The 14,812-nt window shown below is 64.0% G+C and overlaps 1 protein-coding gene across 3 annotated transcripts in view; it reads right to left on the bottom strand.

Moving 5' to 3' along the window:
* Positions 1 to 13,716, bottom strand: part of FIBCD1 (fibrinogen C domain containing 1) — a 32,251-nt gene extending 18,535 nt beyond the window's left edge. The window contains exons 1-4 of one of the 3 annotated variants that reach the window (XM_027035406.2): positions 13,519 to 13,716; positions 11,772 to 11,884; positions 4,706 to 4,780; positions 3,658 to 4,137 (exon numbers count right to left, since the gene is read on the bottom strand). In XM_027035406.2, coding sequence (XP_026891207.1) covers positions 3,658 to 4,137; positions 4,706 to 4,780; positions 11,772 to 11,843 — 627 coding nt within the window. In that variant the 5' untranslated portion in view covers positions 11,844 to 11,884; positions 13,519 to 13,716. Of the gene's footprint in view, positions 1 to 3,657; positions 4,138 to 4,705; positions 4,781 to 11,771; positions 12,050 to 13,518 lie in introns of those variants that run through there. The other 2 variants (XM_053204501.1, XM_027035407.2) reach the window with 2 other exon arrangements.
* Positions 13,717 to 14,812: the final 1,096 nt, after the last annotated feature.

Here is a 14,812-nt window from a genome sequence, read left to right as displayed (position 1 = left end):
CACCCGCCCCGCCCAGCCCCCACGCAAACTCCACTGTCTTGGGTCACAGCTCCCATGTCCACCGCCTCACCTCACCCCCCGCAGCCTTGCCAGGAGGGAGGACTTGAGTTGCTGTCCCCTGGTTACAAATGGGGAAACTGAGGCCCAGGAGGAGCGGTCCCTGACGGAGAACGACCTCAGGCCGCTTCCCCGGGGTTGACGGGCAGGAAAGGCACATAGGGTGGCCGGGATGGGGGCAGGACGGTGGGGGCAGTGGTGGGGACCCAGGCTCTGGCGTCAGCCCTGGGTTTTGACTCGGACCTTCCTCCATTCGCTGGGCAAGTGACCCTGGAAGAGTAACCAACCCCCCTTTGTGAGCCAGAGTGACGGGACCCGGTTTTCCAGGGTGGTGTGTGGGATGGCTCGCCAGGGCACGTGTTTGGGGCCCGAGTGCTCAGTCCCCGACCCGTGTCACTCCCACCGCTGGCTAACAGCCACCCTCCCCGAGATCCGGGTCTGGAGGCCTGTAGCTCGGTCAGCGCAGCACGGACCCCCTCCCCCTGCCCGCCCCGGGGACCTCTGGGCTGTGCCTGCTGGCTGAAGGGTCTGCGGTCTGTCACCTCCCCACCCTGGCTTGGCTCTAGGAGGCTGCAGGACCACAGGGAGGGGGGAGGCGGGGTCACGGGCACAGCCGGCCAGCAAGTGCACGTGGAGCCTGCCCGAACCTGTCACTTGCCAGATAATAGCTCGTTGGAGGAAGGAAGATAGAAACACACACTGCCAGCAGTTTACAAAATAGGATTCTCGTTTCGTCCAGAAGCAAGGGCTCCCGCAAAGCTTTTCCGTTCCTTGCCAGCTTCTCCTCTGCAGTGAGGGCTGAGGCCTGGGGGAGAGGCGCGGAGCCGGGCAGGGGGGGGACCCTGGGGCAAGGTGGCCGATCCCACCCTGGGCTTTTACTGTAGTGTCCTGTAGACAGGTTCCGCGGGTGGGGGTGGGGGGGTGGGGGGGAGCCCCGCGGCCCAGACGATGCAGATGGCCCCCAGGGCGCAGGGGACAGGGTGTGGGCACCAGAGATCACCAGGCTCATCGGTGAAGTCTCCAGGGTACTGCCCACCCTTCTGGGACCAGCGGACACGCTCGAGAAACTCAGGCGCAGCCCGCTCTTGCTGGCGGGCAGGGAAGACCTCAGTTTAAAGCAGCAAATGATTAAAGTTGAAAATGTACATATAAACATGCTCCGAATTAATAGGGAAAGTCAGTCCCTGCTCGCTGAGCTGCACGGATGCGTTAAAGGGGATGCGGCAGCTTTTAGGGGCAGTGAAGTCAGAGTCGCTGCTTCGGGCACTTAGTCGTGTGACTGAGCTGAAACAAGGCCCTCTGCTTCTCTGAGCCTCAGTCTGCCCCTCCGTGGAATGGGTCCGTGATCTCCACCTCCTGGGGCCACTGTGCAACCAAGTGCTTATAGTAACCAGCACTCCGTGGTTCCTGCCACTAGGATCGATCACAAAAAGGGATTTGCAACGGTGGCCCCCCGCTGACCGCGGCTTTAGTTTACAAATAATTTCCACCGTAATAATAAAAGCAACGCTGGTCTCTCATGCGCCAGATGCCAGGTGAGCCGGTCCAGTCGGGAGCTCCCACAATCCTCCTGGGAACAGGCTACCTTCGCCCCCGTGTCACAGGTGAGGAGACTCACCCCGGGGAGGGCCACTGACCAGCCCAAGTCCCACTGCTTGGCCGCTGCTTGGTGGAGCCTGGACTGGATCCCAGCACCGGCCGCGGCCTCACCCCTGCAGGCAGCACCACTCAGCCCTGCTGCTCCCAGGCCAGCGGGTTTCAGACGCTTGTGCACACGAGAGCCACCCTGATGCTTAACTGTTGGGACCCCGGGGTTTGTGATGAGGTTCAGAGAGGTGCCTTTTATATGTTTATTATCATTATTGTTATTATTTTAATTTGAGAGTGAGAGGGCCAGCAGCGGAGAGGAGGTGGGGCAGAGGGGGAGAGAGAGAAAGAGAGAGAATGCTCTCATGCTTAGCAGGGAGCCCGACCCAGGGTTCCATCCCGTGACCTTGAGATCGAGGCCTGAGCTGAAATCAAGAATGGGAGGTTCCACCGACCGAGCCACCCAGGCGCCCTGGAGGGCTGCCTTTTAGCAAGCGGCTTTGACACTTGCGACAGAGGGTGCCCGAGGGCAGTGCTTGGGGAAACCCAGGTCTGGGCCAATCCCCTGAGGGGTCTGGGACGCTTGGAGGAGGGGAGCCAGGAGCCCCAGCGACATGGGGTCTCTGAGGCTACCCTGAGTCTGTAGGAAATGAGTCAAATTAAACATTCTTTGGAGAAGTGAATCTGTCAGGTGAGCCAAGGCACTCCCGGGCCCCCCTAAAACTATCAGTCTTGCAGGAACAGTTCCAGGCCTCTGCATAGGTGGGTGGGTGGGACACCCCAAGGCCCCTTCTCCCCCAATCCCCACCCCTGCCCTAAGGGCCTGACTGGCCAGGGGCTCCAACATGTGGAGAGCAAGGTGGGGGGGGGGCAGACCACCCAGAAAATCTGAGGTCTCTCCAGATTGATGAGACCCAGATTGATGGAGGGGGCGGCTGAACACCCTACCTCCCACCCCACCCTGGGAGGGGGAAGTGCCTTCCCATCGGTCACCCAAACAGGACGACAAGGGCTATAATTCCTCCAGCTGCGGCCTTCAGAGGAGGGAAAAGACCTATTGCTCATGAGCTGCAGGGTGAGCAAATGCCTGGGCATCCCGGGGGTCGGGAAGGGGCTGGGATCCGTGGCAGGGTGGGGCTCGCCTCCTAGTCCCTAAGGACCTGAGACACAGGGGTGATGGGGTACAAAGCTGGAGGGTGGGCAGGGCATCAGGAGGCCAGATGCCGGGCCTGACTTGGCCACTGTACCCTGGACAAATCACTGTCCCTTTCCGGGTCTTAGTTTTCTTTTCTGGAAAGTGGTGGAAAACCAATGAGATGGCCCTAAGCCCTGATCCTGTGAGGGGATCTAGGAGGGGAAGTTCTTGCCGGTGCTTCAGGCACGGTCAGTGTTGAAAACTCTGCCCCCAGAACTACCAGGTGTTTGCTGGGACCTGACTCGGGTGCGGAGGGGACACGGGGGAGGGGCAGGGGCGGTGGGGACAGGCTAAGGGTCCGGTGGGAACTCCAGCAGCTGGTCCCTCCTTCCCTGGAAAGCTGGGAGCATCAGATGGCAATGAATGGGGGACAGGGCGCTGGGCAGGGGGTACAGCTCTCTCCGGCCACAAGGCCCAGCTGGGCAGAGGGCTTCCACTGACCAGCCACGTGACCTTGAACCTCCATTCACTACCCATTGCGGGGAAGGTCCTGCCCCACCTGCACCGGCGCGCCTGGGAAGCCCCTCGAGCCCTGGACTTGACCGGATTCTCACATGCCACAGGGTGCTACACAAACGCCCAGGGCCACCTGGACAGTGCGTAGGAAATGGGTTGAACCCTGGTGCCTCTAGCTGTGTGGCCTCAGACAAAGGATCCCCTTCCCTGAGGCTCATTTGCTGGACGGCAGGTGGGACCAGCTCCCGGGGCCCTTGGGGATGAAGCGAGGCCGCGGACATCAGGCGGCGGCACTGGGGGGGACACAGCCGCAGCCACCGAAGCCCCCTCCCAGGACCCCGGGTGCAGACCCGGCCCCTTACCTGGATGAGGCGGCCTTGCTCACTCTGCAGGGCGCCGAGCCCCTGGCCCAGCACGCCGAGGCCCTTCCGCAGCCCCACACACTCCGCCTGCAGCTCAGAGGCCCGGGCCAGCAGCCGGGGCAGCTGGTCCACCAGCGTGTCCAGAAGCTCCCGCTCCCGCTCGCCCGCCAGCCTCGGCTGGGCCTGAAGCTCCGCCAGGGCCTGCAGCACGGAGGCCTGGGCGCCCTCCAGGCGGGCGAAGCCGTCGGCGAGGTCGGGGCAGCGCGGGTCGATGAGAATGCTGAGGCGCGAGCTGTCGGCCCTCTCCACGGTGACCAGGGCGCTGTTGGCACCTGCGGGCCCGGTGCTGACGACGGGCGGGGGCGCCGTGCCTGGCACGTGGGTGTGGTTCAGGAAGAGCACGGCGCCCGTGACAGCCACGGCCAGCAGCACCGCCAGCGAGAGCAGCACCGTGCACAGCACGTAGCCGCAGCTTGGCCACTGCGGGCCGGCCCCGCGCACACAGACACAGAGACGGACAGACAGACGGACAGGAGAGAGAAGGGGCGGCATCAGGGGCAGAGCTGGGCTTCCAGCTCTGCCCAGTGAGGGGGGTGGGGCGGGCAGCCTCAGGACGGGGCCTCTGGCCTTTGCGAGGCCTGGACGAGACTCAGAGGATTCCCCTTCTCGGGGATGGGGGAGAGAAAGGCAGAGATGACAGACAGAAGCCCGGAGGGGAGACAGACAGACAGGGACCAACAATACAGCAAGAGTGAGTGAGTGAGAGACGCAGGGAACCAGAGATGGAGAGGACGAAAAGAGAAACTGAGGCAGAGAGGCACAGAGACCGATGGAGACAGAGGCACCCTTCCCCTCGCTGCCCCTGCCCTGCTCCTTGTGGCCTGCACGGGGCAGGCCCACCTCCCCCCTGGAGCCCTCCTGGGTCGGTAAGGGCTGCGGCCAAAGGCTCCCACGGCCTCAGGCCCCCGGGCTGCCATTTCCGGTGGGGGGTGGGGAGGGGGAAACCTTGGCTGAGGGACCTCACCTCGCCGAGTCTGGGCATCCTCACCTGTAAAGTGGAGGCAATAATGACACGCCCTGCCCCACACGTGGGTGTCTGCCGTGCAGACTCAGGAAGAGAGAGCTGTAACGGTGACAGCAACGAGAACTGTCACACTGTCACAGCAGAATGAGTGCCCGTCACTAAAGGTCCCTTTCGACCTGGAGCACCCACATCCCGAGTCCCCCGCAGGCCAGCCTCCGAGGCCGCTGTGCACGAGTCCCGGGGGCGCAGGGTGACCAGCCCAGCACCTCCCCTCCACACCCCGTCTCCGCAGAGCGGGCCAACAGGCAGAACAGCCCTGGGGACCCTGGAGAGAGGGATCGCCCCCCCCCCACTTGAAGGAGGCAAGGGTTGGGGCAGCAGGGCAGTTGTGCCCCAAAGCGAGAAAAGGCAGAGGAGGTACAAAGTGGGCTCGGGACCCCGTGGGGGCTGGGGACAAAGGAAGCTAGAACAGAGGGGCCGCTCGTCAGTAAAGCAGGCACCGCGCACCCAGACGCACGGGCCGAACCCCTCACAGCCCCAAAGGGGGCGGCCGGGGAGCATGACACGTGGGGAAAGCGAGGCCCAGAGGGTCACACAGCACCTCAGAGGCAAGCTCAGGCTAGAACCGCCCCCCCCCGCCCCCCCGCCCCCCGGCCTCCTGCCTCCTCTCAGGGCCAGGCACCTTCTACCCCTGAGTTTCCTGCCCGCCGCGTGTTCAACTTTCTGCATTCGCGATGCATCTTTAAGCGAGTTAGTATGTGAACCCCCTGGCACCGTGCCCGGCGCATTGTGCGCGTCCAATAAATATTAGCAGCTTTTATTGCCTGGCGATCAGTGTGCACAGAGCATCTGGGGGTGTTGGGTTGTTTATTTTCCTCCCAAAGTGTTACTTCTCTCTGTCACTGATGCTAGGGCGCACCTTCTGGATTTTGCACATTTTCACGTCTCCAACGCGGGGCGGTGGGGGGGCGGTTCCTGTAGGTGTAATTGAAGGCTCCCCACGGTGGTACGTAAAGGAGCAATTCGTCTTACACCTTGCTCTTTACTGGAAAGTACTATACAGCAAACAGCTCCTTTTGCACGCACTCAAATGCCACGGGTGACTCCTGAATCTGCTGCTTGGCACCAGAGGAGGGTGGGGTCAGGGGTGCGGCGCAGGCGGACGAGCAGACACCCCCCCCCCGCCCCCCCGCCCAAGGAAGGGTTGTGGTCGAGATGAGGGAGAGAATTCCTTAGCCCGCCCCTGCAGGGGTGACACCCCCAGGACTCCTCTCCCCACATCTGCCCGGGGCCCCAGGACGGCACCTCCATGCCGGGCTCCACACATCTCGACGGCTTGCTCCAGCCGGACCTGAACACCTTAGCCCCCACCCCCACCCCCCCACCCCCCCCAAGCCACATCAGCTCTGCATAGGCTGGTCCCTCAGCCCGAGGCGCCCACGGCCCCTGCTCCTCTTCCGCCGACCCAACTCCCTCTCTTCCTTCAGGGCTCAGCTAGATGGCCACCTCTTCCGGGAAGCCTTCCTTGACTGTTTCCCCAGCCCTCCGCCACCCCCAATCTAGTTTTGGAGATGCTCTTCCTCCGTGTTCCCACGCCCCTTCGTTCCCCCCCCACCCCCCCGGGGAAGGGGGGGTGCTTATCAAGACCCACAGTCACCATCTTTGAATTCATTCGTGTACTCATGCAAACACCCACTCACTGGGTGTCCCAGGAGCCGGGAGACTTGGGCTGGACCACCAGAGCCCCCCCAGGGCCGGGCCTGCTCTCGCCTCCCCCCACCCGGCACAGAGCGGCCGCTTGTCACATGGATGGGAGGAAAAACAGATGGTCCAGGCCATTTCTCGGTGACCGTGCTCGAAAGGGGGAGGATGTGAAGGCCCCGGGATCCACTGTGCTTCGGGACTCATGACCTTCATGCTGAGCCCCAGACCCCGGGGCAAGTTCCCCTCTGACCCCGTGTGCCCCCTCTCCTGGCCGGGCACGGAACGAAGGCGACCTCCAGGCTGCTCCGATCCCCCAGTCACCTGTAGGTCAGGGCCTTGCAGATGGGCGGGCACCAAGTCAGCACCGCCAGGCCTCGAGCACCAGCCGTGTTCCTGCCCCAGAAACGTCCTAACGCTCCCTTCTCTGGCTGGATTCACGGGGAAGAGCTCAGAGGGCAGAAGAGCCCGTGCCGAGGACACACAGGAGGCGAGCGGGAGGGCCAGCATTTGAGCCCAGGGCCGGTGACTGGAAGCACACCCTCCAGGCCGAGGCTACGTCTTCCCACAACGTTCTTGCCAGAGTCTGCAGTGTGGGGTTTGCGAGACAAAGCTCTGTGTCAGCAATCAGGCCCCTCCCGGAGTCCACGGGGTGACACCTTGCCCCAAGCAGCTCTGAGCGACGTCCTCCAACTGAATGGCATTAAGGTCCCCGGCCGGCAAGGCAAAGTGGCCAGCCGCATCCGCCCCCACCCACCCGGGTGTCTCCAGGACCCTCGGCGTCTCTCGCACCTGCTTCCACCCAAGCCCCCAGTCCCTGGAGGGAAGACGGAGGGTGCAGAGGAGGAAGAGGCTCGAGAAAGCCACATGGGGTCCCCTGAGGGGCAGGGGGATGACGGAGTTGGAGATGAAACAGGCCACTCAGCAGAGGAGAATTAGTCTTCTGAGATCACCTTAAACACGAAGTACTTTTCGTTTTTATAGGCTGCTGTTTACGTGTCTCGCAAAGAAATCTGCTTGAGATAAGAAGGGGGGCTCCGGGCGCAAAGAGCAGGCCACGGGGCCGGGGCTGCTTTATCAGCCTTCGGCCGTGGCAGAGCCGGGTGCACACCCCGGGGTCCGGGCACACAGGGCCCCCGCCTCTCCTGGCAAGGAGGGCAGGCGCTGGGAAGGTATCCCAGGCGGTGGGCGTGAGAGGTGCCAGGAGCCCGGGGTTCGAGGTCCACTCTGCCACTAACCGCTTACGTGAGCCCCCAGCTGGAGGGACGTGGCTTCGTCCCCTGCGTGGCCCCCAGGGCTGGCTCCCCGTGGCCGAGGGGAGGCAGGAGGTAAGAAACCCCAGAGGTGCCTCAGTTGAGGGCTGGCGTCTTTCCCCACTGCCTCCTCTGTGTCCCCAGGCTCCAGAGGCGGCCATGGGGTCTGGCGGAGGAAAAGAGGGCTCAAGAGGAAGGGACACGCTGGCTCAATGCCCTGCTAGCCCAATGTGCCCAGCCCGCCCCCCTTCCCCGTGCCCCACCCCCCGGTCTTCTTCCTCGTTTGCTCAGGGAGCCGGTGCGGGAGCCCCCGCGGTAGAGACTGGGCTCCCAGTATCAAAGTGGGAAGAAGAAAAATGTCCCTCCAGGGGAGGCCAGGCGAGGTGGGATCCAAATGCACAGCCCCCCTGTCTCCTATGAGCACCCCAGCCAAAGGCAGGATGGGGTTGGGGTGTCCCAGAGACCCCCTAGAACGAGGGGCCGGTTCTTCGGCTTTAAGGCACCCCATGCTGAGGACCATCGGAAGCCTCTGGCCATTTGCAAGGTCCTAGGGGAGTGGCCGAAGGGGACAGAGGGGCAGGGCCTGGAGAGCGGCCCAAGTCCACCCCTCCTGGGGGCTCCAAGCTCCCCAACCTTTGCTACTCCTCAGAGGAGCTCGACTCTGGGTCCATCTGGGGGGGGCAGAGGGGGGTCTCCATACGCTTCCCATGAGGGTCTGTTCCCCACCCCCCACAGCCCCTGGCCTCCTGATGGCCCACCCGGCCCACTGACACCGAACCAGGTTCTGTCCCCACCCCTAACCTGAGCCCTCTGGAGATCCCCTGCACCAACTCGGCCTCCACCCCTCCAAAGCCGGTGCCTCACTGGACTCCTTCCGCCCCACCGCCACCCAGGCAGCCACCCGGCTCTGTCTCTGTGCCCCCAGCCCTGCCCCAGTCTAAGCCCGTCATCTGCCTGGAAATCACTGTGACGGTCTCCCCGCTGGCCTCCAGGCGCCGCAAAGGACCCTTCCCGAAGGTCCTGCTTAGAACCCCCCTAGAGCTATAGAGGCCCCCAGGGCAGGTCCCGCTGGGCCCTCCGGCCTAGGGCACCTGCGGGCTCCCCTCCCCCATCCTGCCCTGCCCAGCTCTGCACCTGCCTGGTTTCTTTCCTGGCTCCCAACACACCTTGGTCTCCCTCCAGGACGGATGAGGCAAATACCGTTCAGCTTAACTGTCACCTCCTGTGGGAGGTGGTTCTTCACTCCCACCCTGCCTTCGGGTCACAGCCACCCCGCTGGGCTAGATGGTGAGCTCTGTGGGGCTGGGTGGGGGGGGGGGGGCGGCCCGGAGGAGGGCACGGAAAGGGACAGAAGGGAGTCCTTGGCTTGTCACCCCCGTGGGCCCCTTCTTCCCTTACGTCACCCTTCTTGTCTCCCAGCCCCTGCCTAACACAGTGACCTCTACCCAAGCCCCAGGGAACAAGAAGACAGTTGCTTTTCTTTATGGTGCCTTGTGACAGTCCCTGACTGGTGAGGGTTTGTTTTTTTTTTTGTTGTTTTTTTTTTTTTTTTGCTTCCCTTGTGAGACCCTAAGTAAGCTTCCTGGGGGCACCGGCTCGCAGCCGTGCATCCCAGCGGAGGCGGAGACTCCAGAAATAGCCACGGAGTGAATTAAATGCCGCAGGGTTTAGGTTAGACATCGGGAAGAACTTCCCGATGAGAAGTTCTTTTTCTTTCCACAATGTTGCGAGAAGTTTGGCACGTGTCAGGAGCCAATGCCTGGGATCGCCAAGGCAGACCTCCCTGTGGGGTGGCGTGACCCCAGGGCCGCTGAGAAACAAGGCTCCCCCCACCACCACCCCACCGCCCCGCCCCAACCCCGCCCAGGAGGAGCGGGTCACAGGGGGACTTCCTGCTATTCCTAGATCCTTTCATCTGACAGACTCCAAACTCTGGCAAATGTTCCACCGTCACCTCCCGCCCCAAGGGTGTGAAAGCCCCTTCGTGCTCTGGGGGGAGAAGGGACAACTGTAACGAAGCGGGCTTGCCTCTTACCTGAAGCTTCAAATGAGGCTGGGGCTGGCACAGGCTCGGTCACTGTGCTTAGGTCTACATGCCAGGTCACCAAGGGAGGGGGGAAAGGAGGCGGTGTTTGATGTTGGCCCAGGCCCCTGGGGCCACAAGCTCTCAGCGGCCTCTGATGCCAAGGGGCGGACGGCGGGGGCTCTGGCTGGGGCAGCTGGAATATGCGCCCCCAGGCAGCAGCAGAGGGAGGAGGCCTTGAAGGCACATTTCAAACAGATCCCCCAGGAGCCCCCCCTTCCCCTTGAGACACAGGGGCACCTGCTGACTCCTCACCCAGGGCGCCTGGCTGAGGGCCTCACGCACTTCAGTTCAGCCAATACCCCTAAGCTCCCAGTCTGAGCTACATGGAGGGGAAGGAGCCTGGGCCCAGGGGAAGACGTAGAGACGGGGGCCCGGAAGGAGCACGCGTCCAAAGGGAGCTCCTGATAGAGGAGGGACCCAGGGCTGGGGGTGGGGGGGGGGTGGCAAGGCAGCGAGACGAAGGCAGCTGAGCGCCCCAAGCTAAATGCTACTGGGACCTGCAAAGGTTTGGAAATGTTCAGCCCAGTGTGGGGCTGGAGTTTGGCAACGACAAGCAGTCAGTCCTGGTAAGGGGGTAACGGGAAAGGAGAACGGGTCAGGCTGGGGATGGCCTTGAACGAGTCTAGGAGATGAGACTGCTCTTGCTAAAAGGGTAAAAAGTCAGATCTCAGCAGAAGAGTGACACCTGAGAGTGGCTCGGGGGTGCACCTGCCCGAAACAAATAAACAGACTACCTGGAAGGCATTGGAAGGCGCTGGGGTCAGACCCAGGTTTGAATCCTCGTTCTCCTGCTAACATGCTGTGTGATCTGGGCCGTGCCTCGACCTCTCTGAGCCACGTTACCCTGTGACGTGGGAATATGCATCTCTGCCTAACCCCCAGGCTATGGCACGAAGTGAGGTTGGCCAGCTGGTCGGGAAAGAGCTCTGCAAACTGTAGAGGGCTGGGCCCCCACACCACGGCCCTGTCAGTCCGGACAGAACAAGCAGGTTGCAACCCTGGAGAGTGAGGGGCTGCAAGGCCCGCCCCTGCCACCGCCTTCTTGCCATCGCGAACACAAACAGCTCTTTCCCCAATGACATCTGTCTGGGAGAAATTTGAAATTTAAAACGGGCAGCCCCATTATTTCCTTTCCTTGGCGAGCGGGGGGCCCCCCTCATCTTGCCTGCCTGCCCCAGTCCCTTGGCAACCCGGCCTGGGGCAGCCCCAGAGCTGTCCCTCCGCTCAGCTCCGAATCTCCAGCCCCGTCTCTGGCCAGCCCCGGAGCTCTGCCCTCACCCCCCCCCCCCCCACCTTCCAGTGCACAGCCCTGGGCACCCTCCAAGCCTGCCCCCTCCACTGCCCCTGAAGATGCAGCAGGAAGGATCAAATGAACAGACGTGGAACCTCGGACCCAGGTTCAAATCTCAGCAGAGCCTCACGGCCTCTGGCAGGAGCAACTCTCTCTGAGCCTCGCTTTCCTTGTCTTAAAACTGGAGAATCATGATATCCAGGCTTCTCACATAAGACAAATATTTATCGATCCTTTACTGTATGGGGGAGGCGGGGACAGAGCTGTTTAAAGTGTAAGGGTCCAGAGGAGATCCAGGGAATCGGCACCCTGCCAGGCACCTGGCACAGGGTGGTGCCCAGGGTGGAGAGTTAGCAAGTGATTAAGATGCCCACTGCCGAGGGGTGGAAACACACTCAGCGAGGGTGTGATGTCTGTGGTCGCACAGTTACCTAAAAGGCTGGTCACCCTGCGAACTATAGGTCTCTCACCCCCTCTGCACACGCGCACAGGGAGGCTGTTGGCGGCGCAAGAGGGCCCTCTCGCACAGCGCGCGGCTCCTGCCGGGGTGCTGCCCCCGTCCGCACCCCGCACCCCGAGTTCAAGCCTCTTCTGGAGGAGGAGGAGAGGAGGGCGCCCGCCTCACCCCAGGCCTCCCGACCCCCGCGGGGTGCACCCCAAACTCCAGCCTCGAGCTGGGCGCCCACCCGCCGGCCGGAGCGGCCACCACCTAGCCCACCGCGCGGGCCCCAAGTCCCCACGCCGCGGGCCCGCGTGTACCTGCGGCTTGTCACGCGGCCGGTCCTCAAGTTGGGAAGCGCCGCCCATGGTCTTCCACCGGTCGTTGACCATCTTCCGGCAGGACTGGCGGGGGCGCCCGGCGAGGCGCGCCGCTGCGGAGCGCAAAGACGCTGAGGTGGGCGCGGGCTCGGGCGCGGGGCGCGTTCTGCCCGCCAGATCCCCGCCTCGGGCCCCCGCGCCAGGCGGCCCGGGCCAATGGGGGTGCGTGTGCGGGGGTGCGCGGGTGAGGACGGGGTGCGCGGGGATGCGCGGGTGACAGCGGGAGCGGGAGCGCGAGAGCAGCCCGCCCGCCAGCCCGCCCGCCCGCCGCTCGCGCTGCGCGCCGTCCCCGCTCTCCGCTCCCGCGCCTCCCCCTGCGCGCTCCTCTCCCTCCTCCCTCCTTCCTTCTCAATCTCCGTGTCTTTTTTGTCTCGGACTCTCTTTGCCTTTTATTGCTCCCCCGGCCTCCCTCCCTCTCTGTGTCACACACACACACACACACACACACACGCACGCGCGCGCGCACACACACACACCCCGGAGGCCTGCGATAGTTCACTCCACCTCCGAAAAGGCCCAGATAAAGGGGCAGAACCGGCCCCAGGCCCCCGGGGCCAGCCGGGAGGGCGGCAAACCGCAGCGGGCAGCCCGCCTCCAGCCCGCCTTCAGCCGGCTCCGGGAGGGGCCTGGGAAACCCCGACGGCGCCTCCTCGCAAACTTCCTCCGGCTGGACCCGCGCCAACTCACCGTGCGCTGGGGGCGCGGCTCCGGGAGGGCCCAGTGGGCGTCCCCGCCGGGCCGTCGGGCGTCTCCCGGGCGCGGCGCCGCGTTGCTCCCGCTCCCTCGGGGCGCAGGCCTCACCCGGGGACCCCGGCGGGGCAGGGGGTGGGGCCGGCCGGAGTGCGCCCCCTGCGGGTCTCCGAGGACTCCGATCCGGCAAGCGCGCCCCGTCCTGGAGTCACAAGCCGTTGGGACCTTCCCCTCCGGATCCCCACCAGCGAGGCCGGCCTGGGGGCGCCCCCGGCCAGAGTCCGCGACCCTGGATCCTGCCTCCCCGCGCCGCCACAGCCGCCGGCGCCGCGGTCCCGAGTAGGAGCCGCTCGGCGCGCTGGATCGCCCGCGTCCCCCAGGCGCGCCCCGCACCGCCTCAGCCCCCGCCTCCTCCTCTGCTCCGGAGAGTGGGGATTTGTGCAGGGAGGGGGCTTTTCAGTCGCCCCCTCCCACCAGCAGCACTTTTAAAAGCATTTAATCCGCCCGGCGCAGCCTTCGGAGGTAATTGACAAAGTCCTTAATCTGCGCCGTTAACGGGATGCTATTGTGGCTTCTGACCGGGAGGCGCCCACACGGCCCGACGCCGCGTTCTCGGCGGGCCGCCCCCTCCCCAGGCCGCCGCGGGAGCCCCGCCGGCTGCCCCTCCACCGCCCCTTTCTTCCATCCCTTCAGCTCCCCCAGCTTCAGAGTAGACACCCCTATTTTCCGCCCCCCGCTTCTCCCAGAGCTGTTTTCCGGCTCCCGGGGAGCCTTGGCCCGCCACGCTGTTCCCTGGCACCGTCTTCGTCTCTTCCCCACCGGCTGCCAGTCTGTCGCCCCATCTTCGTCCCTCTCCCGGCCCCTCTCCAAGCCCCGCACAAGCAACGCAGGCTGCCTGGGGGTGGGGGCCGCGCCCAGCCTGCGCGGTGGCCGCGCCCTGAGCCCGGAAGCCCCGGGACCCCGTGCCCCCCATGCCGTCTGAGCGACTGTCACTCACCCACCAGCAGCTGGGTTCGCAACACGCCAGCTGTTTGGCGCAGCCTCCTCTGCCTCCCAGGGCTGCCGGCTGCCCCACCTGCAGCCCCACCCCGTTTGCGCCCCACGGGGAGGCCGCCTGGGTGGCTGGGGAGGATCCCACAGCACTGGCTGGAGGGCGCGGGACCTGTGTGGAGTCCAGGCTCTTTCCGGATCGCACCCTTCTTCCCCTCCGCCCCCTTCCCTGTGGGTTAAAGGAATTGGCAGGTGACCGAGGGGGCCATCTGGCTTGCTCAGAGGGGTGTGGCGGAAAGCACAGAGCCCTGGCTGTGTGGCCTGGGGCAAGCTACTGCGCCTCTCTGAGCCTCAGTTTCCCCATGTGTACCAAAAGATTAACAGCACCCTCTTTGGAAGGGCTCATTGCGAAATTCTAAGAGAGGGCTCCTTGAATCACCGCAGCAGATTTCAAACTTTCCTGCTACGACCTTGGGCAGATTTCCTGTCGTCTGTAGCCTTGGTTTCCTCGTGGAAAGAAATCAGGACCTCCCCCTTCTTGGTGGGGGAATTGTGAAGTTTGCAGGCACCCGGCTGGGACTGCAAGTCTGTGGCACTGATTTGGGGAGAGGATGTAAACTCCAGATGTGTCTACGTGCAGACAAAAGAGCACCCTGCTGGGGAGGGGGAAACCCTGAACTGAGACTCTGAGACCAGGGCGGTGCGGAGGGTCAACCGAGGTTGGGAACGCGTGCTCTGAGGGGGCAGGGAAAGCATCCTGAAGAAGGAGAGGCGTGAGCCAGGCCTGGCAGGCCGGGATGTCTGGAGGCTGGGGAAGAAGGCATTACAGCAAAGGCAGAGAATGGAGAGTGACAATAGGCTGTGCGGGCAGGTGCAAGCCGGAGGATGCTGGCTGGAGATCCGCTCCCAGGCCCACAGGAGGACAGTTGGACAGGTGAGTGGGCGCCACCTAGCGGCGCCTCCTGGCACTGCTGGCGGCCGGTTGTCTCACCTGCTGGACAGCAGGCTCCTTGCTTTCCTGCCCTTGAGAGGGTGCAGTGAGGACGTGTGTCAAGGACGATCTTCGCCTACCCACCCCCTGGGCACCCCAGGAGAAGAATCAAGCCTTCTGCAGCTCTGGCATGAGCCTGCAGCCATTTGCTCAGTGCTTTACACGCTGTATTCACCTCACACACTTGGTGTCTCGGGGAGAGGGGAGGGCCACCCTCACTCAGTTCATTGACCCCGAGATCCGCGTAAGAAAAATCGAAGCCGGCCCCACAAAGGGGACAGTGCCCCCCCCCTTCCCTTTTGACAGGCTG

Source organism: Acinonyx jubatus, chromosome D4 (genome assembly GCF_027475565.1).
Source record: "Acinonyx jubatus isolate Ajub_Pintada_27869175 chromosome D4, VMU_Ajub_asm_v1.0, whole genome shotgun sequence".
Taxonomy (NCBI): Eukaryota; Metazoa; Chordata; class Mammalia; order Carnivora; family Felidae; genus Acinonyx; species Acinonyx jubatus.
This window is presented reverse-complemented; position numbering and strand designations above follow the sequence as displayed.